Below are 25,928 nucleotides of genomic sequence, written 5' to 3' on the forward strand. Positions count from 1 at the left end.
AGTGTATGGTCAGTTCAGTTTCAGATAGTTCCTTGTTCCACCTTCTACTTCTTCTCAAGGTCTATAGGTCCCTTCCAATGTAGCCAGTGGAAGGCTACATTAAAACCCAGGGTTTAATGCAGGGTTTTAATCTGTTGCACTTGCCCCTTCCAAAACCGTTCCCTCTTTGTTTACTTTGGCTTGCTCTGTTTGCAAGTCTCTTCAGTGTCTTAACTTCTCCCCTGACATAAGGGGGCGGAGGTGGTCATTTATTTAGGCTCATTTGTTCAATTGTGCTGCGGGGAGGGAGGAACACTGCAAACAAATATCACTGGCGTGTGTGGGGAGTGCTTGCAGTGTCTGGGCCACACTGGGTTTGCCCCCACTCACGGCATGTGTACTTTCCTGGTCTACACTGCTCAAGCTCCAGGTTGCTCTGCAGGGGAACTGTCTAAGCGAGCCCTGGGTTGCGTGCACTTCCCTGGTCTAAGCTGCCCAGGTTCAGGTTCTCGGGTACTCCACAGAGGCACAGACTTGGTTGGGCCTTCGTTTTCTGCCCTTCCCAGGTCTGAGCAGCTCAGGGGACCAGGTGCTTGGTGAGCACACTCTCCCCAGGTGGGGCGATGTGTCTTATCACCTCCAGTCCCAGCCGCTCAGTTTCCTGGGTGTGCAGCGGGAGCGCTGTCTCAGTTGTGCCGTGTGTCTCCTTGGGGATTTGCTCTCTGGCTGCAACCCTCCTGGTGGATGTCAACCATCCAGGATCCCAGGAAGACTTAGCAACTGGGAGCCTGCTTGCAGTTTGGTAGAGGATGCCATCTCTGGGACCGACTTTGCCCCTTGCCTTCTGGCTCTGGCTGTGACCTACGTTCCTCCCTGCCTCCGACGGGGGATGGGCGGGTCCGCTGCCAGCTAGCTCTCCTCTGGTATCTGCTCAGTCCTTTGTTCTGTGAGCAGGGCCGGCAGTGCCTTAGGTTAGAGCTTTTCATGGGAAAGTTCTGTCTTTCTCTCTCCTCTTTTTCTTTTTTTCCCTCTCTCTCTGGCTGTCCCACAGTTTGGGTTGCTGTCTCACATTGGCTCCCTCAGATTGTCCTCAGGGTGTTCAGGCCCAGTCCTAAGCACTGCAGCCTGTGCCTCCCTGTTCAGCCCCTGCTTGCTGGTGGCGGGAAGTGAGTGTCTGGGCTACTTCTCCTCTGGGAGTTGCGGTTAGGTGCATAATCTGTAGGGTTTATTTAGTTATTCTTTCCTCCCGGTTATGTTGCCCTCTGAGATTCCAAAACTCCCCACAGACCCGCTGTTGAGAGGGTTTCCTGGTGTTTGGAAACTTCTCCTCTTTTAAGTCTCCCTCCCCAGGATGGGTATCTGTCCCTAACTCTTTTGTCTCTTTTTTTATCTTTTATATTTTGTTCTACCTCCTTTTGAAGACAATGGGCTGCCTTTCTGGGTGCCTGGTGTCCTCCGCCAGCATTCAGAAGTTGTTTTGTGGTATTTGCTCAGCGTTCAAATGATCTTTTGATGAATTTGTGGGGGAGAAAGTGGTCTCCTTGACCTACTCCTCCGCCATCTTCTAACTCTATGATGTACATTTTAAAACATACTGGCTCTCTTATAAGTAACGAATTTACCAATTAAATTAGGCAACATTTTTGAAAAGAAAAAAATATTTTTTAAACATCTCACTGAATAATGTAGATAGCTCACAAATAAAATAGGGGAAGTAGCTATACTAGGAATCCCAGTGCCCTGTAAATGTTTTTATTTAATCATTAAAGAAAGAAAAAAGACTTTAAGATCTTATTGACATTTCAAAACAATGATGTACTGAATAGCATAGACTCTTGAATGGTTTTCCCATGTACACAATTTTTTTTGTTGGTTTTTTACACCAGAGACAATATCTTCCCCTGTGTGATCAATGCTGTATTTTATCCTTTTTCATTAGGAAGCTCGAATATGGGCCTATAATTGCCACAAAATAGGGAAGAAAGAGGCCTCCCTTCCACACACACATAAACCTTCTGAAAATAATTGAAGGAGGACAAGAGGATAAATTCACTGGATAGAAAAAAAGAAAAGACTAGATTGTTTGAGGAAGAGTTTGGTTACTGCGTAGCCTCTCCTTAGTTGCCCTCCATAAGGTATAATTCCTCTGAAGATCAGCTTTTCCAGATCATTAAGCCACTTGATTCTAAGCTGTTGTCCCTGTTCATAAGCTACACTGAGAGTAAACAGTGGCTGTAGGAATGGGGCTTCTTATGGTTTTACCTGCTTTAAGGATAAAATCCTAACTTCCAAAATATTATATCTGACTGAGTATATTCTTCTTGCAGTTACCCTTGGAGACAGAATTTGCTGGGAGAGTTTAGTTTGCTAGAACACGTGGGTGAAACACATTAACTTAGTACTTTGGGTATCCAGACAACCAACTGGAGCACAATGGGAAACAGGTATTTTAGAACACTTACTTTGAAAAGCATGTTCCTCACTAACTAAAAATAGGCTTTTAAGTGACAAATTATACTTGAGTTATTCCCTATTATTTAATTAGTATGATACAGTGGTTAAGAGGGCAGGCTTCGATCTGACTGCCCGGGTTTGTATTCTAGCTCTGTCACTAACTAGCTATGTGACCTTGGGCTTTTGTGCCTCAGTTTCATTAGCTATAAAATAAGGATAATGATTTATATGTTCATTAAAATTGAGTTAATAGCATTTTTATTGTTACTACTGCTACTATTAGTAAGGATAGTAATACACTGTAGTCTTCAGTGCAGTGGATTTAAATTACTTTCTTGAAAAAAGCAAAGGTCCCTTTGTTACCTGCTTTGCCAATTTAAAATTTGACCTGTCAATTGCTTTTTCTGTTCTTAGTTTATCTTAGTCCCTTATGAAGTAAGTAACTCTTTGCTTAAATTATGGTTTTCTGTTTTGTCCCAGCTTTTCCCAAAGAACAACAAATTTATTAATTGGTTAAACAAATCTATGCTGAATGCCTGTTATATGCAGACATTGAACAAGGTACTGAGAATATAAAGATAAAACAGGCTCTCTCTCTTGAGGATTTTATTAGGGAGATAAACTAGAAAACGATTTTGTTGGGGTGGAAACACTTGAAACAGTTGTTTAAACAGAAAGGAGTTTATTTGTCCCAAATAAAATAAATAGAAAGGTAGGTAGTTCAGGTCTGCTGTGGATCTTTTTCTTTCTTTTATCTTTCTGTGTGGCATGTAGCTCTTATGTATAACTCCTCGGTGCCAAGTGGCTACCGCACGTGCAGGCGGGCTGGAGGAGAAATGATCAAAGGATCAAAAAGGTTTTCGCCTCCTTAGGAGAATTTTCTGTTTTATTTTGGAAGGGACAGCTTTCTTAGGTACTTCCGTGTATGTCTCACTGGCCAGAAGTATTCCTGTGGTCACTTTTACTGTCATGGGAAGCTGAAGATTTTTAGCTTTCAAGCCTCATTAGGAGGTTGTGGGAAAGGATTGTTAAATGAACCAACCTACAGTAACTGCCAAAATATAAATGTGAATAACAACAAGCTATAAAATGGTACCAGAGGGCACAGTTGAAAAGGGGGCAGATGACAATGAGCTCTTGAAATCACCTGGAGAAGTCTGTATGGAGATCCAACTAGAAATCCTGCAACTGGCATTTCCTTGACATTGCTACCCACAGTCCTGGTTCTGGCCTTTAACTGGCCCAACAGTTGACTAGACACATTTGAGACTGATTCTTATCAAACTCACAAGAGATTAAGGTATAATTTACTCTGCTAATTTACTCATTTATCAGTAGGGACTATTCCAGAGTCAAAAACTCAAATTTCCTATAGGAATTAGGCAGGAAATGTTAAACATATGAATCAGCCAAGTGTGTAAAGTAGTAAAAGTGGTGGAAACTAGTTGTAAAGAAGAGGGAATACCTATCTGAAGGCTTTCAAATTAAAAGACAAAATTTAGGGACCTCCCTGGTGGTCCAGTGGTTAAGACTGCCACGTTTCCAGTGCAGAGGGCATGGGTTTAATCCCTGGCCAAGGAAGTAAGATCCCACGTGCCACATGGCATGGCCAAAGGAGCAGAGAATATGAGAGAAGGGATATCAACTGTGGATGAGAGGCTCCAGGGGGAACAAGGGTAAGAGTTGACCAGGGAAAGGAAAAGCCACATCCTCTGAACTCACTGAGGACAAGATACAGGAGAGGCCCTGTTTGAGAACTTGTGTAGGTAATGGGTTGCCCCTTGGCCGGACATCCTGGAATGTGAAGTCAAGTGGGCCTTAGAACACATCACTACGAACAAAGCTAGTGGAGGTGATGGAATTCCAGTTGAGCTATTTCAAATCCTGAAAGATGATGCTGTGAAAGTTCTGCACTCAATATGCCAGCAATTGGGAAAACTCAGCAGTGGCCACAGGACTGGAAAAGGTCAGTTTTCATTCCAATCCCAAAGAAAGGCAATGCCAAAGAATGCTCAAGTTCAGTTCAGTTCAGTTGCTCAGTTGTGTCCGATTCTGTGACCCCATGAATTGCAGCATGCCAGGCCTCCCTGTCCATCACCAACTCCCAGAGTTCACTCAGACTCACGTCCATCAAGTCAGTGATGCCATTCAGCCATCTCATCCTCTGTCGTCCCCTTCTCCTCCTGCCCCCAATCCCTCCCAGCATCAGAGTCTTTTCCAATGAGTCAACTCTTCGCATGAGGTGGCCAAAGTACTGGAGTTTCAGCTTCAGCATAATTCCCTCCAAAGAAGTCCCAGGGCTGATCTCCTTCAGAATGGACTGGTTGGATCTCCTTGTAGTCCAAGGGACTCTCAAGAGTCTTCTCCAACACCACAGTTCAAAAGCATCAATTCTTCAGCGCTCAGCCTTCTTCACAGTCCAACTCTCATATCCATACATGACCACAGGAAAAACCGTAGCCTTGACCAGACGGACCTTAGTCGGCAAAGTAATGTCTCTGCTTTTCAATATGCTATCTAGGTTGGTCATAACTTTTCTTCCAAGGAGTAAGCGTCTTTTAATTTCATGGCTGCAATCACCATCTGCAGTGATTTTGGAGCCCCAAAAAATAAAGTCTGATACCGTTTCCACTGTTTCCCCATCTATTTCCCATGAAGTGATGGGACCGGATGCCATGATTTTCATTTTCTGAATGTTGAGCTTTAAGCCAAGTTTTTCACTCTCCTCTTTCACTTTCATCAAGAGGCTTTTTAGTTCCTCTTCACTTTCTGCCATAAGGGTGGTGTCATCTGCATATCTGAGGTTATTGATGTTCAAGTTGGTTTTAGAAAAGGCAGAGGAACCAGAGATCAAATTGCCAACATCCGCTGGATCATGGAAAAAGCAAGAGAGTTCCAGAAAAACATCTTTTTCTGCTTTATTGACTATGCCAAAGCCTTTGACCATGTGGATCACGATAAACTGGAAAATTCTGAAAGAGATGGGAATACCAGACCACCTGACCTGCCTCTTGAGAAATGTGTATGCATGTCAGGAAGCAACAGTTAGAACTGGACATGGAACAACAGACTGGTTCCAAATAGGAAAAGGAGTATGTCAAAGCTGTATATTGTCACCCTGCTTATTTAACTTATATGCAGAGTACATCATGAGAAACGCTGGGCTGGAAGAAACACAAGCTGGAATCAAGATTGCTGGGAGAAATATCAATAACCTCAGATATGCAGATGACACCACCCTTATGGCAGAAAGTGAAGAGGAACTAAAAAGCCTCTTGATGAAAGTGAAAGAGGAGAGTGAAAAAGTTGGCTTAAAGCTCAACATTCAGAAAACGAAGATCATGGCCTCTGGTCCCATCACTTCATGGGAAATAGATGGGGAAACAGTGGAAACAGTGTCAGACTTTATTTTGGGGGGCTCCAAAATCACTGTAGATGGTGACTGCAGCCATGAAATTAAAAGATGCTTACTCCTTGGAAGAAAAGTTATGACCAACCTAGATAGCATATTGAAAAGCAGAGACATTACTTTGCCAACTAAGGTCCATCTGGTCAAGGCTATGGTTTTTCCTGTGGTCGTGTATGGATGTGAGAGTTGGACTGTGAAGAAGGCTGAGTGCTGAAGAATTGATGCTTTTGAACTGTGATGTTGGAGAAGACTCTTGAGAGTTCCTTGGACTGCAAGGAGATCCAACCAGTCCATTCTGAAGGAGATCAGCCCTGGGATTTCTTTGGAAGGAATGATGCTAATGCTGAAACTCCAGTACTTTGGCCACCTCATGCGAAGAGCTGACTCATTGGAAAAGACTCTGATGCTGGGAGGGATTGGGCGCAGGAGGAGAAGGGGACGACAGAGAATGAGATGATTGGATGGCATCACTGACTTGATGGACGTGAGTCTGAGTGAACTCTGGGAGTTGGTGATGGACAGGGAGGCCTGGCGTGCTGCGATTCATGGGGTCTCAAAGAGTCAGACATGACTGAGTGACTGAACTGAACTGTAGGTAATGGGCTGGGTTCAGTTTGCTAGAAGTCAGTGATTTGTATCAGCAAATCTGGTGATGAGCCTTTAGTTAGGAGACTAAAGGGAGAGGGGAGAGAAGGGAGGGAAGTGGCCCTGTCTCCTCATGGCTTTAAAGGGGCTAACTTGAGGGGTAAGCTTGAGGCTAGCAACTACCTGTAGAATTTTATGTATATAAAATAGATGCCAAAGTCTTTCATTGTGCAATATAGACAGTAGGCTTAAAATGCACATGGCCCATTGTCACAAATATCTCTTTGGGGCTGAGGTTTTATGAATTCAAATATTTTCCTGCACATTACAATAACAATAATAATTGTTATTTATATTAGTTCTTGGTAGATTTATAGAGGACTTAGAGGTTAGATTCCTGAAGATCTCCTGAAAAAGGGATGGTAAAGCGTCTGCCTGCAATGCGGGAGACCCGGGTTTGTTTCCTGGTTCGGGAAGATCCCCTGGAGAAGGAAATGACAATCCACTCCAGCACTCTCACCTAGAAAACCCCATGGATGGAGGAACCTGATTGATAGGCTACAGTCCATGGGGTCGCAAAGAGTCGGACAGGACTGAGTGACTTCACTCTCACTTTAGAGGTTAGATTAGATTTTATAGATTACATGGCAAAATCTTATCTACAAAAGCTACCTTAATATCATAAGCCAATCATTCAGGAGTGAAGGTTAAAGTGAAGTTGCACAGTGTGTCCGACTCTTTGCGATCCCATGGTCTACCAGACTTCTCTGTCCATGGGATTTTCCATGCAAGAGTACTGGAGTTGGTTGCCATTTCCTTCTCCAGGGGATCTTCCTGACCCAAGAATCGGACCCAGGTCTCCTGCATTGCAGGCAGACGCTTACCGTCTGAGGCACCAGGGAAACCCGAGTGAAGGTTTGCGTAAGGATTATTTGACATGATAACATTAGAAAGAATACACTTCGAGGATTATATGGAACTCAAATCCCAAGTTGTGAGGGAAAAACTGGTTAACTGTTGGTGTTTCCTGTATTGTTTGACAGTCCTCTAACTCAGTTTTTTAACATCTGCATTTACAGATTTGGAGCTCAAAATTTACCACCTTACACCATTTTTCAGGATCATAGTCTGGAAAAATTCTGGACCATTCCAGGAGCCAATTAAGTACATGACCACAGATTTGTGATGGAAGCAAGTCCCTTGCACTTTTCTATGTGGGCATTAATTCACCTCTATCCTAGGCTTTTCTTTCCAGCTTCTGTACCCCACTCAGTTCAGTTCAATTGCTCAGTCATGTCCAACTCTTTGTGACCCCATGAACTGCAGCATGCCAGGCCTCCCTGTCCATCAGCAACTCCTGGAGTCCACCCAAACCCATGTCCATTGTGTCGGTGTTGGCATCTAACCGCCTCATCCTCTGTCGTCCCCTTCTCCTCCTGCCCTCAGTCTTTCCCAGCATCAGGGTCTTTTCCAATGAGTCAGCTCTTCGCATCAGGTGAACTGAAGTGAAGTGAAGTTGCTCAGTCATGTTTGACTCTGCAACCCCATGGACTGTAGCCTACCAGGCTCCTCTGTCCCTGGGATTCCCCAAGCAGGAATACTGGAGTGGGTTGCCATTTCCTTCTCCAGGAGATCTTCCCAACCCAGGGATCAAACCTGGGTTTCCCATATTGCAGGCAGATGCTTTACCATCTGAGCCATCAGGAAAGCTCTAAGTTTCAGCTTCAACATCAGTCTCTCCAGTGAACACCCAGGACTGATCTCCTTTAGGATGGACTGGTTGGATCTCCTTGCAGACCAAGGGACTCTCAAGAGTCTTCTCCAACACCACAGTTCAAAAGCATCAATTCTTTGGCGCTCAGCTTTCTTTATAGTCCAACTCTCACATCCATACATGACCACTGGAAAAACCATAGCCTTGACTAGACGGACCTTTGTTGGCAAAGTAATATCTCTGCTTTTGAATATGCTGTCTAGGTTGGTCATAAATGGCAACCCACTCCAGTACTCTTGCCTAGAAAATCCCGTGGATGGAGGAGCTTGGTGCAGGCTACTGTCCATGGGGTCACAGAGTCAGGCACGACTGAGTGACTTCACTTTCTTTCTTCTTTCTTTCTAGGTTGGTCATACCTTTCCTTCCAAGGAGCAAGCGTCTTAATTGCATGGCTGCAGTCACCATCTGCAGTGATTTTGGAGCCCCCCAAAATAAAGTCTGACACTGTTTCCACTGTTTCCCCATGAAGTGATGGGACCAGATGCCGTGATCTTCGTTTTCTGAATGTTGAGCTATAAGCCAACTGTTTCACTCTCCTCTTTCACTTTCATCAAGAGGCTTTTTAGTTCCTCTTCACTTTCTGTCATAAGGGTGGTGTCATCTGCATATCTGAGGTTATTGATATTTCTTCCGGCAATCTTGATTCCAGCTTGTACTTCTTCCAGCCCAGCGTTTCTCATGATGTACTCTGCATATAAGTTAAATAAGCAGGGTGACAATATACAGCCTTGATGTACTCCTTTTCCTATTTGGAACCAGTCTGTTGTTCCATGTCCAGTTCTAACTGTTGCTTCCTGACATGTGTACAGGTTTCTCAAGAGGCAGGTCAGTTGGTTTGGTATTCCCACCTTTTGAAGAATTTTCCACGGTTAATTGTGATCCACACAGTCAAAGGCTTTGGCATCAGGACTGTAGCAAAGACACATCGCAAGAGTAGGCATCTTAACTGGCTTACAACAGGGCAAACAGGAAATATACTGATTCTATATCTCTGCCCCAAGGCAATGACACCTCACACTTCTAGAGTTTTAGGACTTACATAAAGGATTGATTCATGGCAAAACTGGAATTCCATTTCTACTCCAGAGGAAGAAGTGGCACAAGTCTTAAAATTTTTATTTTAAAATGTCCATTAGTAATAGCAGTGAATGGGGAGACCCTCGCGAACAAAGAAGGTTATTGTTATTACAGAAAAAAAAATCGTATCCCCCGCCCACACCCTGCACCCTACTTTTATCGTTCCAGGTCTCCCGACTCAGACTTAGAGGTGTGATAAGGCCACGGACTACAAAACAGAGAATTCTGGGGGAAGGAAGTGACGACATGGAGCAAAGCACGTTGGGCTCGGGCGGATTCAGCTCTAGCGATGCCTTCCTCCCAGCGTGGTTGAAGAGAATCGAGCGCTGCTAGGAGTTTTTAACTGGTATTTTTCTCATTTGTCAGGATTACACGTTAAGTATTCCCTGGTTTGAGTACAGTTCTTAGTATCATGCCGCTGTGGGTCTAGGCTGCTGTCGCTTCGTTTACGCATCTCTGAACGTTTTTTTTTTTTTAGATGCAATTGTCACAGATCGGGGGGCCTCTGCTTGGCGGTATCCTGCGAAAACTTAGAGGGACTGGGTGGATATCAGAGGAGTTTTCTTTTTTAAGTTTTGGTTAATGGTGGTGTGGAGTGAGCTCCTTTGATGAAAGGAGAGCTGAGTTAAAGGGTTTGAGCATCTGCGTACTAGAGGTCGAAGCTAACGTCAAGGCGGTCTGGAATTGAGATTGGGAGGTGAGATACAAGTGTGCCAGATAAATTACTCCAGACGCGTCCCTGCGGCAACTCGTGGCCCCGTGGCTTTCAGACTGAATAGTAAAATTTAACTTTTTCTGGTATGGAAGATAATGCAAATCGCTAGTGTTCTCTACCTCTAGAATGGAGATTACGGGTAAGACATTTCCTTGTGGGGAACATATATATTAATCCTAACTGGTGGTTGTTTTAGATCTAGCCAGCTGGCAGCCATGAATGAATGGATGAAGAAAGGCCCGTTAGAATGGCAAGATTACACTTACAAAGCGGTCAGCGTAACAGCCAGTGACAAGGAGTATAAAGGATGGGTTTTAACCACAGACCCAGTCTCTGCCAAGTGAGTACGAGTCCTGCTTCCCTGAAATCACCCCCTTTGCACTGCCTATATGTTATATCCATACTAAGGAAAAGGAAAAAATGAAGTCACTCAGTTATGTCTGACTCTTTGCGACCCCATGGACTGTAGCCTACCAGGCTCCTCAGTCCATGGACTTCTCTAGGCAAGAGTACTGGAGTGGGTTGCCATTTCCTTCTCCAGGGGATCTTCCCAACCCAGGGATGGAACCCAGGTCTCCCACATTGCAGGCAGACGCTTTACCCTCTGAGCCACCAGGGAAGCCCTATCCATACAAAGCAGATAAATAAAGACTGATTATTCTCATATAAGTACTTAATTTCCTTTGAACCTAAATACTGTCAAACTGTAGATTTCTGTCAGACCAGCCAAGTTTGTAGAAATGGGACACTTATTTTAATTACATTTTGTTGGAGAATTTCAAGTATATACAATTGTGAAGAGAGTAATATAATAAACATTAAATCTTATTCCGCCTTCCAAATATTTTAAAGCTTATTACTGACTAAATTTTGTTCATAAATCCTTAAATATATCTCTTAGCAGATTCAGTTCAGTTCAGTTCAGTTCATTCGCTCAGTCGTGTCCGACTCTACGACCCCATGAATTGCAGCACGCCAGGCCTCCCTGTCCATCACCAACTCCCAGAGTTCACTCAGACTCACGTCCATTGAGTCCGTGATGCCGTTCAGCCATCTCATCCTCTGTCGTCCCCTTCTCCTCCTGCCCCCAATCCCTCCCAGCATCAGAGTCTTTTCCAGTGGGTCAGCTCTTCGCATGAGGTGGCCAAAGTACTGGAGTTTCAACTTTAGCATCATTCCTTCCAAAGAAATCCCAGGGCTGATCTCCTTAGCAGATTAGGACTCTTTAATAAATGTAACCACATACCATTATAACCACCTAACAAAAGTAATAGTAACTTTAATATTAGCTAATTCCTAGTTTGAGTTCAGGTTTTCCTGATTGTTTCCAAAGCATCTCTTTAATGTTGGCCTATCAACTTGTTGATATGTCTCTTAAGACTCTTAATCTGTAACTCTGTACTTTCTCTTTTGTTTTCCATGTTATTTTTTGTAGAAGAAATGGAGTCATTTGTCTTCGAATTGAACACACTCTGAATTTAGCTCATTGCATTATCATGGTGTAGTTTAAAATGTTCTTTTATCGTTTGTGTTTCTTATAAACTGGTATTCTATCTAGAGGTTTGATTAGGATCAGAATTATTTTTTCCAAGGCTACTTTAAAGGTAGTGATACACTCACACTTTATTTTGGAATGATTTTAGATTTACAAAAAAATTGCAAGGAAAGTACAGAGAGTACCTGTGTATCTAACTTCCCCTAATATTAACAGTTTACACAACCATCAAACATTTGTCAGAACTAAAAATTTTCACTAAGTAAACTACAATCATTTGGATTTTATCAGTTTTTCCACTGATGGCCTTTTTATGGATTCCAAGCCAAGGATTTTCTATTTTAGAATTCAGTCCAAGGTCCCACATTACATTTAATCACTATGTCTCCTTAGTCTCCTCTGATATGTGACAGTTTCTCAGTCCTTTTTAAATTTACTTGTTTTTCATGACCCTGACACTCTTGAAGAGTTTTGGTGAGGTATTTAATAGAATATCTCTCAATTTGGGTTTGTATGATGTTTTCTCATAGACTGGGATTATAGGTTTGGGGGGACAGTACCACAGAAATGAAATTCTATCATGTCACATTGCATCATATCATATCATATATATTGTATTTTAGTTAGGATTTTTGCATTTGTATTCATAAGTGAGATTAGCTTATAATTTTATTTTTTAATCCTGTCCTCTGCTTTTGGTATCAAGGTTATATTAGCCTCATTAAATGAGTTATGGCATAATCTCCCTTTTATAGTCCTTAGGAGAATTGGATTGGTTGGAATTTTGTGGTAAAATTGTCTGGGCCTTTCCCCCTCTCAACCCCTGCCAGCCTCACCCCGTCACCCCCACCCCCACCATGGGAAGATTTTAAACTGGTTATTTCAGGTTTCTTTTTTCAAAGGTTATAGGACTATTTACATTCTCTCTTTGTCTTTTTGAGTCAGTAGTAGAAATTCATATTTTCTAGGAAGTTTTCTAAGTGTCAAAATTACTGATTTAAATGTGTTTTTAATATTTTATACTATTAATTTTTGCTGCCTTATTCCTAATACTATTTATGTGTGCCTTCTTTCTCTTTTTATTAATCTTGCCTGAGTTTTGTAAAATTTATATACCCTTTTCAAAGAGCCAGCTTTTGGCTTTGATGATCCTCTTACTGACTTGACTCTTCTGCTTTTTGTTTTGTTAGTTTTGTGCTGTGTTATTTTCTCTGGTCTGCTCTGAAGGGGAGTTATTCAGTTGTTTCCTAACTCTAAAGGTGAAATCTGTACTCTCTTCTTTCCTAATACATATTAAAACATTCATAACTTTTAAAGTAATGCTTTAACTACATCCCACAATGATGGCAACCCACTCCAGTACTCTTGCCTGGAAAATCCCATGGACAGAGGAGCCTGGTAGGCTGCAGTCCATCGGGTCGGGAAGAGTCGGACACGACTGAGCGACTTCACTTTCACTTTTCACTTTCATGGATTGGAGAAGGAAATGGCAACCCACTCCAGTGTTCTTGCCTGGAGAATCCCAGGGACGGCAGAGCCTGGTGGGTGCCATTTATGGGGTCACATAGAGTCGGACACAACTGAAGTGACTTAGCAGCAGCAGCACAATGATTAGCTGGACAAAAGGTTTAGATGTTTAGGACCCTCAGAGAATTCATATTGAACAAGTGAAAACATTTGGTGGTGAGAATATTAATTTAAAACGGAGAGAACATTCCCTATTGTCCTAGTGACCTGTTGGGGTTGATGCTCTCATTTCATTGCTTCCCTAGTTTTATGGGCCTTTACGTTTTTCTTTTGCAACTGTGGTCTGAACTTATTTTTCCTCCAAAGTATTGTCCTCGTGAACTTCCTTGAAGATGGCAGCATGTCTGTGACTGGAATTATGGGACATGCTGTACAGACTGTTGAAATTGTGAATGAAGGGGACCATAGCGTGAGAGAGAAGCTGATGCATTTGTTCACGTCTGGAGGCTGCGAAGCATACAGCCCTGAGGATCTGGAAAAGAGGAAGAACAGCCTGAAGAAATGGCTGGAGAAGAATCACATCCCCATCACCGAACAGAGAGATTCACAAAAGACTCTTTGTGTGGCTGGGGTCTTGACTATAGACCCACCATATGGTCCAGAAAATTGCAACAGTTCTAATGAGATTATTTTGTCCCGTGTTCAGGATCTTATTCAAGGACATCTTGAAGCTTCCCAATGAGAGGCTAAGAACTATGGATGCACTGATTGAAATAAGATTTCGTATTTTTGAAAGTTCTTTGTTGTTTTAGGTAAAATCAAAGATGGGGATTATCGGCACTAATAAGTGAACTGGGCAAGGATGACATCTCAAACAAAATTAACTTGGGGACAGAATTACAAGAATCTCTTCTTTTGATCGGAATACACCTCCATTTCTATTAGGCAAGAAATGTATTTGGAAAAGATGCAACATGTTAGATTCGATATAAAATGCTAAGGTAAAATCACAGTCTTGTTAACACTGCTTATTCTGACTAGATGTGTCTTTTAAAATTTTTATTGTGTTATAGTTAACATACCATATAATTTACTAGCTTTCCTTGCACAGTTCAGTGACTTTTGATGTATTTAGTGTTGTGCAACTATCACCACAGGCATAGAGTTTTTGTGGGGTTTTTTTTGGTGGTGGCATGACATGTGGGATCTTAGTTCCCCAGCCAGGGACTGAACTCTCACCCCCTGCATTGGAAGTGTGGAATCTTAACCACTGAACCACTAGGGAAGTCCCTAGATGTCTCTTTTTTTTTAATGTCTATTAAAAAAAATTTTTTTTAGTGTAATGATGAAATAGCTTTTGAATCAGAATATATGCCTTTTTGGTTGAAACTTAAAGTTTTGGTAAAACCTTAACACATAAGCCTTATAACTCTCAAAGCCTTAAACGTGAACACTGGCTAATATATCTGAGGAAAAAAGTAAGTGTGACAAGTATTCTGGCTGCTGAGGGGCTGTAAGGGACCGGTCTAGCTGCTGATTTTCCTGGTAACTGATGAGGCAACCTGACATCAATTCTTGAATAAATGGTAGCCTCCTCCCTGCTGGGTAAGTGAGGGCTGCCGCCAGGTTGTGCCCACTACCCGCCACACGTGGTGGAGGTGTTGCTCCAGGACCTTGCTTCGGACATGTAAGATCCCTGTGTCCAGTAAGCTTTTAATGGCTTTGTTGCTGTCTCTGGGCTCTTTCTGGTCCCAAGGCTGGGCATCCACAAGGCTTATAGCCCAACAATTCACAAAATAGCCAGGAGGCTAAGGGTAATCCTGTGACCACTGAGATGTAAGGACGGGGAATGAAAAGTTGGGGGGGGTCGGGAGGAATCTCAGGGTGGCCATCCACTAGCGTGTGGAGCCCTGTGGCAGTTGACTAGCCATGAAAGATGGTTTCTGTCTTTTATTGCATTGATGATATCCTGTTAAACTCAGTCTCTTACCAGTTTATAGAGCAGCCCCATGCCCGTGGCTCATCTGACTAACTGCAGGGGGATGGCTGGTGAACACACATAACACAAGGGATCTGAACTACCTACAAAGGACAAGCATACCCCTAACCCACCACCTCTAAACAGTACAGGCTTTAGGGATATTAACTTAGGACATGAATTGGAATTGGACATGGCCAGTTACCTGGAAGAGTTTGGTACAAGTCTGTCCAATGGCAAAATAATTGGAGTCCCCTTGAGCTTCTGTTCCCAGCTATCGAAAGGGACAGAGCAGTGATGCAGTGTGCTGGAACAGCAATTATATGTAGTCTACAAAGTATTATAACAGATGAGAGACATTATAAAAGGCCTACTCAAGTTGTCAAGCAATGCAAAAACTACTATTTAGGATCTATTATGCCCTGTGGACATAATAGTGGCCAAGAAATCCACTTCACTGGCCATAAAGTTCAGATATAGGCCAGTGAAGATGACACACTGGCCTTTCTACCCACCCTATGACCCCACTGCTGCCAGGTTAGTTGAAAGGAGTGGATTACTTCAACAACCAAGATAGGAAAATTTCTCTACCTGTGGGCCCAGGAGGCTAACTCCAGCCTAGGAACTATAACTCAACATCCCAGGAACAGTTAGTTGTCCCAGTGCTTATGCCATGTTAACCCAGAGGCAACTAGTCAACACCATCCGAGTTCCAACTGTTTACCCCCAAAGGGACCGTTGTCAACTACCGGTCAGGACAATAACTCACTTTTACCACAATTTCTGCCCTCGGGAACGTATTATAAAAGAAATGGCTCTGGAATTGGCAGGTAAGTCCCCTGTGGTTTGGGTAAGTCCCCTATGGGGAATAGGATTAGAAAGGGACAGATTTCACCTGCCCCACCTGAGAAGAAGGCAGGCATTTACTGGAGGAAGGCACCATTTATTATGTTAACCTTACAATCTATTCTACCACTTTGCCTGTATTTGGCACAGTCTGTGGGGACTGAGGGTAGCTGGGCAGGATGAGGGTAGATTTGGCTAATGGTCGTGATTTCCCCTGTATTGTGCCTGCTAAACATCTTGGCATTTCACCTATCTGAGCAGAGGGAGCTGCTCACAGATTGGGAGGTATCGGTGGCCTCTTTGCTGGGTCTATAGCAAGATGTCCTCCTCGGGACGTCCATGAAAAGTGGACCCATTAAGTGCCTGCCTCCAAATTTACCCACGTCTTACACTTTTGAATACTCTTCAGCTGCTGTTGTCTGTATTGCACTTATTTTATTGGGTGGAGGTGCACCTCTACATACCTGACCCCAGGAATATCACATAAGAGGGGCAGACTTAAGGGGGTAAGAGTTGTGGAGTGTATGGTCAGGACACTCAAGACGGCTGCTCTTGCTGTCTGTACATCCTTTGCTTGATGAGTCCCTGCCTTGCCTACACTTCTGGAACAAATGTGCTCGCCCTTGCCCCAGCCAGTGAGTGTCCTAATCCTTGGGCCAGAATGACTCCACCTGCTATTTATTAAAGGGAAACATCTGCCCTCATGATGGTTAACCTGAGGGGCTGTAAGGGATGGGTCTCAGCTGCTGGTTTCCCTGGTAACTGAGCCAACATGAGGTCAATTCCCCCTGTAAAAGGTAGTCTTGCCCCCTCTCCCACAGCGAAGACCGCCGCCACCAGTGTCCTGCTCGCCACCTTCTTTGCCACATATGATGGATTGTTGCTCCAGGAGTTTTCTTCAGGTGTGTAAGCTCCCCCATCTATTAAACCATTGATAGCTGTGACACTGCTTCCGGACTCCCTCTTATGGACTGACTCGGCAACTGCAAGGCTTGCATGCCTGTAGATGCAGCCCAACTGGGACTTTTCAGGGGAATGTCTACAGTGACCCCAGGGTTCCCGCATCAGGTTAGAACCCGAGGATGAGTTAGCACACTTCAGGCCCTTGGCAGAATCCAGCCTGCTGCCTCTAATTATTAAAGCTTTATTGGAACACAGCCATACCCATTGCTTTGTGTATTGTCTGTGGCTGTTGAAGTGGCAGAGTTGAGTATTGACAGAAATGATACGGATTGTATCTACAGAAAAATATGGCTGTTTACAGAAAAGCTTGCCCTAGGAGAATCCCAGGGACGAGGGAGCCTGGTGGGCTGCCATCTATGGGGTCACAGGCAGTCGGATACAACTGAAGTGACTTAGCAGCAGCAGGAGAGCCTTGAACTAGCATGGTCTGCCATCCATACAAAAGGAATCTTGTCCCTTTTGGAAGAAATACTTTAAAATACTTGGGTTTTAGGGGGTCTTTGAAAGCACTTTGACAACATAGCTAAGTTACTTTCCTGCATGGTTGTCTAATAACAGGATGTATCCAAGTGCTTTTTGTACTTTTGCAAGCATCAGAATCAGCTGGAGGGCTTGCTAACACAGTTGGGAGTAGGGCCCAGCAGTCGATTCTGACCTAGTAGGGGTCCAGGAGCTTGCATTTGTAACAAACTCCCAGATAATGGTAGCTACCTGTCCCGGATCAGATTACCCTTGCAAAAGCAGTTTAGAAGCCTGGGGGAACAGAACGGCCTTCCCTCACAACTGTAGAGTTCCAGAATCCTGAAAGTGAAACTTATCACATAGCCTTTCCCCTTCAAACCCTCAGATGTCTTTGGACATCAGATAGGGGAAGGGGAATAAGAACAAATAGAATGGAAAGGATACTGACAAAGTGAGGGAGGTCTTGAAAAAAGACATGTAGGAAATTATCCACAGTGTTGGTCCAGAGTGAACCTTTGCCCAGGGACAGGTGCACTGGTGTTGGTAGACTTACTTGCTGTCAGACTAATGAGCTGGGGACAGACTTTCTTGGCAGCTGAGTCCTCTGATTTGTTTGAAAATTTGCCTTGTGAGCCAAACCTGAGGATATATGATTTGGCCCTGCCATGGAAACCTTTCCCTGCTTAGGGAGTTGGGCCAGCCAGTTCCTCAGCTCAAATTCCCCCTGAGAGTTTAACCTGCCTGTTTCTCATCCCTCTCCTGGTTCCAGATTCCCGGGGGGAGATCCTCCCCAAAGCCGGCAGCAGGGCAGTCTTTGAACACAACTGGTGTCAAGAATATTTTTCAGAACAAAAGGTTTTCAGGACTTTGAGTATCTTTCAGTCTTGGAGCAAACTTTTCCAACCTCTGCCCTGTATCTTGCTATCCATTGTTCACTTGATTTCCTAAATCTCTCCTCCTAAATGTTATAGTGTTGAGGTTTGTTTTCATGAATTGTTTTCAATAAAAGTAATGAAATTTAAAACATTCACAATTGTTTTGAGAACTAGAGTTTTTATGATGCCTCTTGGAGTAGATTCTAGAATGCTAGAGTCAAAGCTAAGGATTACTATAAATTTTGGGAGAAATCAGAGCAGTGAAGGACTATAATTACACATACTTAATTGCATTCACTGCCAAATACAATTGGTTTTTTAAAAAAACCCACTTTGACGGAGTAACATACTAAAAACTACATATTTAGTGTATACAGCTTGATGATTTGAAGATAAGCATACACCCATGAAACCATCATCACAGTCTATGCCATAAACACATCTATCACCTCCAGCTTTTCCTGCCTTATTATGCCACTGGTTTTCATTTTTCAGACATTAAAGGATTTCTTTATTAAAAATTATACTGTTATCAGACATGGTTTCTTTTTCATACAATGTATATATTTTTTGTTTCTGTAGTTTTCATGATTTAAAGACAACATGGTACTGTGTTGATGGGTTAAAGCTTATTAAACATTTTTTTGACATTTGTTCTTTTTGCTGTCAGTGTATGGCGCAAAGAATGTCTTCATATGTCTTCACTGCTGTTACCAAAAGCTAGTGCTTACAGGGAACTTCCTGCCGGTCCAGTGCTTCTCTGTTGGTCTGTGCTTCCAGTGCAGGGGGCACAGGTTCGATCCCTGGTTAGGGAACTAGATCTCATGTGCCATAACCAAGACCGAGTGCAGCCAAATGCTAAAAAAAAAAACAAACCCTCCAAAACTAGTGCTTAGAAATGAAAGTACAATACTCTTTAAACACTTTGTGCTACTTGACATCAACAAGAACAATAAGGTGTATACAAATTTCATTACACCCTTAGAGTATTTTATTTAATTTTTATGACTGAACATAAGATGGTGTTTTACAATTGCTTTGTGTTTATTAACATTTCTCCATGTGTTTCCAGTATGGGTACTCTTTGAATCATATCTTAATTTAAAAAAAATCTTCATTTTCAAAAAGTTATTTCCCCTCATATTCTCATCATCAGTTTCTTTGTGTTTATTTTTACTCACATGGCTATATATTAATATGTTAATAAGCAACTGTTAATTGTACATGCATCACTTCTAATTAATTTTGACATAATTTTAGAGTTACAGAAAATACACGAGAACAGGACAAAGAACTGTTCTGTATCCTTTCTCCAGCAAATATTAACATCTTACCACATTTGCATTTTCTGTGCATGTGTGTCCATGTTTCTTCCTGAACTGTTTGAGAATAAACTGTGGATACAATGGAAATGTGAGAACATTTTCTTAACCATGGTACAGTTATCAAAACTAATATTCATACAGTAGTATAATTGAATACAGACATTATCTAGATTTTGCCTATTGCTCAATGTTCACTATATCAAAAAAAGACTTTATTTGGATCATGTCCCTTTAGTTTCCTTTACTCTGGAGTAGTTCCTCAGTCTTTCTTTGACTTTCATGACATCGACATTTTTCAATATTGGCCAGTTATCTTGTGCAATGTCCCTCAATTTGGGTTTCTCTGTTTCCCAGTGATCCATAGCGATGTGCGTTGCTGGGAAAGGAAGACCCTGGAGATGACAGTGTATTCTTCTCAGTGCATCAGGAGGCATACTGTGCTGATTTGGCCCATGTTTGTGATGTTAACTGTGATTACTTGGTTAAGGTGGTGTCTGTCAGATTTTTCCACTGTAAAATCACTTTTTCTCTTTTGTAATCAAAAGCATCTTCATACATATTTCTAAAAGCTTCATTGAGATATTAACATATAAAATTCATCCACCTCAAGGCATAATTCAGTGATTCTTTTGGTAAGTTTAGAGTTGTGCAGCCATCATCACAATTAATTTTTTAAACATTTCCATTGTCGCCACAAGACTCTCTGTGTCATTTGCAGTAGATTCCCATTCGCACTCTCCACCCCAGGCAATCACTAATCTACTTGCTGTATCTATAGATTTGATTTTGGGGGGTATATTTCCTTTAAATGGAATCATACAACATATAGTCTGTGTCCGGCTCCATTTAAATTTACTCTGGTTAGAGAACTAGAATCTGCATTCCACAGCTAAGACCTGGAGTAGCCAAATAAAACATTTTTTAAAAATAACTTTACTCACTTGTATAATATTTAAGACTGTATCTATTGTGTTGATGAACCACAACTTATTAAAATATTCCCCTAAATCTTGAATCTGATCTCCATGTTGTAGCATATATCAGTGGCTTCTTTTTATTACTGAATAATATTCCATTGTGAATATGCTTACATTTTGCTTGTTGGATATTTGGATTGTTTCCAGTTTGGGACAACTATGAATAATGTTGCTGTGAACATCTGTGGCAAGTCTTTACGTGGGCATATATTTTCCTATTTCTTGGGTGAAATACCTAGGAGTGGAGTTGCTAGGTTACATGACAACTAACATTTTAGGAAAGTGTCACACTATTTTCCAATGTGGCTGTGCCATTTTACATTCCATGGTACCTGATTAAAATAAATTGGTTATATTGAAATTATGAGTATAAATGTGAGAGGAATTTCTGTAACCCCAGTATGGGTTTCAAATTAGCCATGTAGCACATGTTAGTTATAAAGTAGACAATCAGCCTTCTTGTTAACTAATCAGATTGCATGCTTTGATTAATCCAGTCTTAGCCATGCTTACTGTAGAAAAGGATGGTATAAAGATTTATGGGCTAGAAGTAATGGGGACAGCTGGAGTTTAAATGGGAAAGAGCACAGGTGAATTTCAGAGACAGAAGAGTGGCAATAAGAGAAATGTCTCATTACAAGCTGTTTTATGCTGGGTCTTTAATTAGTGGATTAGTTCCCTCACATGGGTAGTCTCTTGGTGCCCATGGTATAGCACAGCCTCTGACGGTAAATACATCTGTGTTTTAAAGTACACAACACGTTTTTGACATTCAGTGTGATCATCTTACTAATAATCAAGTCCTAAAGCAAAACTGATTTTTTCTTTCTGGTTCAAACTATGGGAGGTGGATTACTGAACATAGAAATTATAGTTCTGGTTAGGCTTCATGTTAGATTTAAACATTTTACAATCATACACCTGTAGTGCTGTATACTCCCATCCCCCCTTTTATTAACCCAATTTGTGTTTTAGCTTATTGGCCAAAGTCTACTAGATTGGACTCTGTTCAAATAATAGAAAGATAAGGGTGCATGTGTTCATGTTTTAAACACCTTAATATGGACGGACCTAAGTACGAAAACTTAACTTTTGCAGTGGAGAGTGTTAGCAGTGTTAGTATCACATGCAATTATATTAACTATATTTTCAAAAAGCATGTCTTGACTTTTCACATTTTCAAAATAAATGACTTAAAAAATTTTTTTATGGTAGAATATCTTTTAAAGGAAAAGTATCCCTATCTGTGCATGATTTTGCCATTCTTACATACATTTACCTCAATTTCTCAAGTACTGTGTAATTTTAATAAATAAAATGATATACTCTTAAGCTCCTAGTCACACAGTGCATGTTTATTAGAGTTGATTTGGCAGAGATTTTGCTTTCGGTTAGTCCAAGTATGCTTATATTTTTAAAGACAACTATAGGCATACTTTATATCTGACTAATAACTAATAGACTTTATAAGCAGTTACCTATCTCATTTTGTTTAGAATGGTTTTCTTTACCTTGGCACTGGCAATTTGAATGGGTGATTTTGTTGTTGTTGTTGTTCGGGTGTCCTGTGCATGTAGGATATTTAGCAGCATCCTTGGCTTCTAACCACTAGTTACCGAGGATACTCTTTCCCCCTTCATATGTGACATCTCCAAATATTGCCAGGTGTTCCCTCGTGAACAAAAGTGCCCCAAGGTGAGAACCAGATTTTCAAATAAAAACTACATTTTCTTCCATGAGGAAACTTCTTTCGTTTTTGTACATATATTTGTTATAATTAATCTCTCTGGACAAATAAAGTCTTACAACAGAAGTATCTGTTAACCTTTCATTTTTTTTCCCCTGTTAACCTTTAAAATTATATATTTGAAACTCAAGAATGGAATGAGACAAAACTTATTAAAAGCAGAAGTAAATGAAGTAAATGAGTAATTTACTCATGAAGTAAATGAGTCTTTTTGGTTAAGTTAGCTTGTCTTTTAATTGTTGTAGAAAAAACAGGAAAGGATAGTTTCTTGATTAAAATCATTCAACATAAAAGGAAAATTAACTCCTTCAGGTCATTTTTGGTAACAGCTAGGTTGGAGGGAGGCAGCAGGAACTTCATTTTCTACATAAGGAATAATTTTTAAAAACTTCACTGTTTTGAAATGCTTCTGTTGAAATGTTAAATTATTATATACTTTACCATTTTAAGCAATATTGTATTTGTGACATGTCAGGGTCATCATCCTAAATACTGCTTCACATTGTTGGTAGTTATGGGATTGGGCTGAATTTCCAAAGCCACCCCTAAGTAGTTGCTTTTCCAAACAAACCCTCTTCTGCTGGCTTTTGCTGCCATTTGTTTCTTTCCTAAAACACTGAAATAGAGGTGAAAAAACCCAGTCTATTGATTCCAAGGTGTCCTCTTCCCAGCTGTCTCATTGGGGCGCTGTTTTCTGGCTTGTTTACCAAGCAGTTGGTTAGAAGTGATTTGGGAGTAGAGCTGGGTGGCTCAAGTCGGGCATGGATGGGGCAAAGAGGCCAAACTGTGGGAAAAAGTTCAAATTTAGGCTTCTGTCTTGTGTATTTATGAAACACTGATTCTATTCTTTCCTAATGGTTCATACACAGAGCTTCAGTTCCCCAAAAGAACTCTTTTTCTGCTCTTTGGTGCAACAAATTATGAAAACAGATTTTAAAGCACCTTAAGGGTCAGTGATTGGCTGCAAGTCATATTTAAGACCAGTCTTTGATATACCTTTTGAGTGGTAACTTAGAAATGGCAAGAAAAAGTTTCTCCGTGTTAATGACCCATTGCGGAAGAAGCCTGTCACTCTAGAAGGATCTGAAACTATTGCAGTGATAAAAAACTGTACTCATTGTTTAAGGCACTCTGTACCATGGCACTCAAATATTGACTGACACAGATTCACAGTCAAGCTCTAATTTCTGAAAACAATATAGCTTACCTTGTACATATTAAACAATCTCCTGCATTTGGGGGAAAATAAACCCTAGGAATTATGCTTAATTCTAGCATGATTTAGGAAGAAAGAGGCAGCCTCTGCCTAGGCTTGTTCAGGCATAGTAATGACAGTGTGACCATACTCTCCTATCCCTGGGAACTCCCAGGAATCCATTATTTATGTAGCAAATGAGTGAAACCCACAAGATGCCCTCAGAGTGTGAAGCCCAAGCTCACTAGCTCTCAGTCCAGCAACTGAGACCACAACAGAGTGCTGTCCCCTTAGAGCCAGCCTGGGCTGCATCTGAAAACCACCCCTCAGTCCCAATTTGCTTACATTTGCTGTCTTTTAATTTTACAAAGTACTTTTGTTACTGACTTGGGTTCTTGGCCTCTTTAATCAGTAGAAGTTGACAAAAGGCCAAATTGGGCAAGGCTTTTGGGGACTCCTACTGCAGCAGGAGGGAATAGAAACAAGTAGGTTCCCTTGCTCACTCCCTGAGGAGGGGTGCACTGGTTCCTTAAACAGGGTGAGAGCAGGGGTAGATGCAGGGGTTAGGCCAGAGGGATGGCAAAGGTGGTCTGCCCACACCCTTGGCAGTGCTGTGTGGGTTTTTGCTCTTTTTGTATCTTGTTCATAAGTTGCACCACTGCCCGTTTACACAGTTGTTTTTAGTCCCTTACATGGCAACCCACTCCAGTATCCTTGCCTGGAAAATCTCATGGACAGAGGAGCCTGGAGGGCTGCGGTTCATGGGGTCGCAGAGTCGGGTCGACTGAGCGACTAACACTTACTTACATATATATATATTTTGTTACTTTGTTGCTCCAGGAGACGTTTGCCTAGGTGCAAGCACTAAGGCAAAGAGCCCCAGACCCCAGCCTATCTCACTTTCATAAGGTCTTATTTTATGACAACCTCTCAGGGACACATTCACACCATTGCCTAGAAATAGAAAAAATTTTCATGCCTACAGATCCAGAGTCTGCATGCTTTGATACAGTAAACTGTTCAGATAACAGAATGGGGAGGATACAGACTAAAGTTCATTACTTATCAGGGAGTTTGAGTTGTAACATTCAGATATGGAACTCCAGAAGGAAGAAGACCAAACTAATGTTTTATCAACCTGACCACCTCCCTAAGTGTTGAGTTATTTTCATTTCCTGAGAACTTCCCAGTTATATGTTGAACAAAACAGCAGTGTGGGCTAATTTTGTAGCGAGAGCTTCATTTAATATTGTTCCATAACTAGATTCCTGTAAAACGAATATCTGAGAAATCACTTACAGACTTCTCCATAAAATTAACGTTAAAAGCTGACCATTTTATTAGTGCTTGGAAATCCAGTTTCACCTTGAAATACTACTGCATTCTGACTTGAATCACAAAGAAAGAATCCAATTTCATTTATTTCAAAATTGCAATGATGAGCTTAAGAAATTTAGTTTGGGGTGAGGATTTTCTTATGAATGCCTTCAGTCAAGGCATTCCAAACTTTTTCAGTCTGGCACATCTACAGATTGATAGGATTTATGTTTGCTTTTTTTTAAATTGATATAGTTAATTTAAAATGTTTCAAATGTACAGCAAAGTGATTCAGTTATACATATATTGAATATACTTTTTCATTCATTACAAGATACTGAATATAGTTCCCTGTGCCATACAGCAGTTCCTTGTTAACCTATTTTATACATAGTAGTATTTACATGTTAATCCCAAACTCCTAATTTCTTTCCCATCTCTCTACCTCCCACCCTGCTATGCCCTTTGATAACCATACGTTTTCTATGCCTGTGAGTCTGTTTCTGTTTTGTAAATAAGTTTGTTTGAATCACTTATTTTTTTTTAGATTATACATAAGTGATATCATATATGCCAGGGCCCCTAACCTCCGGGATTTAATACCTGATGACCTAAGGTGGGGCTGATACGCTTGAATCATCCCCAAACCATTCCCCTCTACTCGAGTCTGTGGAAAAATTGTCTTCCATCAAACTGGTCCCTAATGCCAAAAAGGCTGGGGACCACTGATATGTGTGACCATTTGGACAGTCTAGGAGGTTTCCTGGAAACTTTAATAGCTTGAAAGGTGAACATCCTTCACTGAGGTGCTTTTGTTGAGTTAGTGTGAATTCTATCTGTAGTGGGAAACTCTCTACCTGAGGGCTACCCATACAAGAATACGTCTTCCACTCATTTTTCTGGAATTCTTCTTGGACACTGAAAACTATCTAGCCAAGGTAAATGTATTCATGTTTTTTCCAAAATGTGAGTGCCGCAGTAACCTAAGTGGTGACTGAAAATAAGCACTCTCATAGAAGGTATTTTTATGGCTGTAAATTTGACAGTAGCATGGCAGCTTTCTCCACGAACCTGAACCATGCCAACTATGTTCTGAGAAGACCATTAAAATTCCCCTTCAGGTAATGTGAAATGTGGCCCTTGGATCCGGGCGAGTTCAAAAGACAGAGTAAGACTCATAAATGGAAAACCCAAAAGAGGGTGAAAACACCCAGGTTGTTCTGCTTTTAAGAATAAGAGTGTTACTGATAAAACCAGCTCACATTTTAATAACAAATAAGAACTCAAC

General features: G+C 41.6%; 2 protein-coding genes across 2 annotated transcripts in view; both read left to right on the top strand.

The window, feature by feature from the left end:
- Nucleotides 1-8,588, top strand: part of LOC120851688 (tetratricopeptide repeat protein 39B-like) — a 37,311-nt gene extending 28,723 nt beyond the window's left edge. Inside the window, exon 3 of the transcript XR_005718383.1 lies at nucleotides 8,547-8,588. The gene's annotated coding sequence lies outside the window, so the exon portion shown is untranslated. The remainder of the gene's footprint in view (nucleotides 1-8,546) is intronic.
- Nucleotides 8,589-9,386: 798 nt separating this feature from the next.
- On the top strand, nucleotides 9,387-20,926 carry GEMIN6 (gem nuclear organelle associated protein 6). Its single transcript, XM_040224671.1, has 3 exons — nucleotides 9,387-9,624; nucleotides 10,190-10,333; nucleotides 13,322-20,926. The coding sequence occupies exons 2-3, from the start codon at nucleotides 10,209-10,211 to the stop codon at nucleotides 13,695-13,697; spliced, it is 501 nt and encodes a 166-aa protein (XP_040080605.1). The 5' UTR covers nucleotides 9,387-9,624; nucleotides 10,190-10,208; the 3' UTR covers nucleotides 13,698-20,926.
- The last annotated feature ends 5,002 nt before the right edge of the window (nucleotides 20,927-25,928 follow it).

The sequence above is a fragment of the Oryx dammah genome, unplaced genomic scaffold (assembly GCF_014754425.2).
Source record: "Oryx dammah isolate SB20612 unplaced genomic scaffold, SCBI_Odam_1.1 HiC_scaffold_25, whole genome shotgun sequence".
NCBI lineage: Eukaryota > Metazoa > Chordata > Mammalia > Artiodactyla > Bovidae > Oryx > Oryx dammah.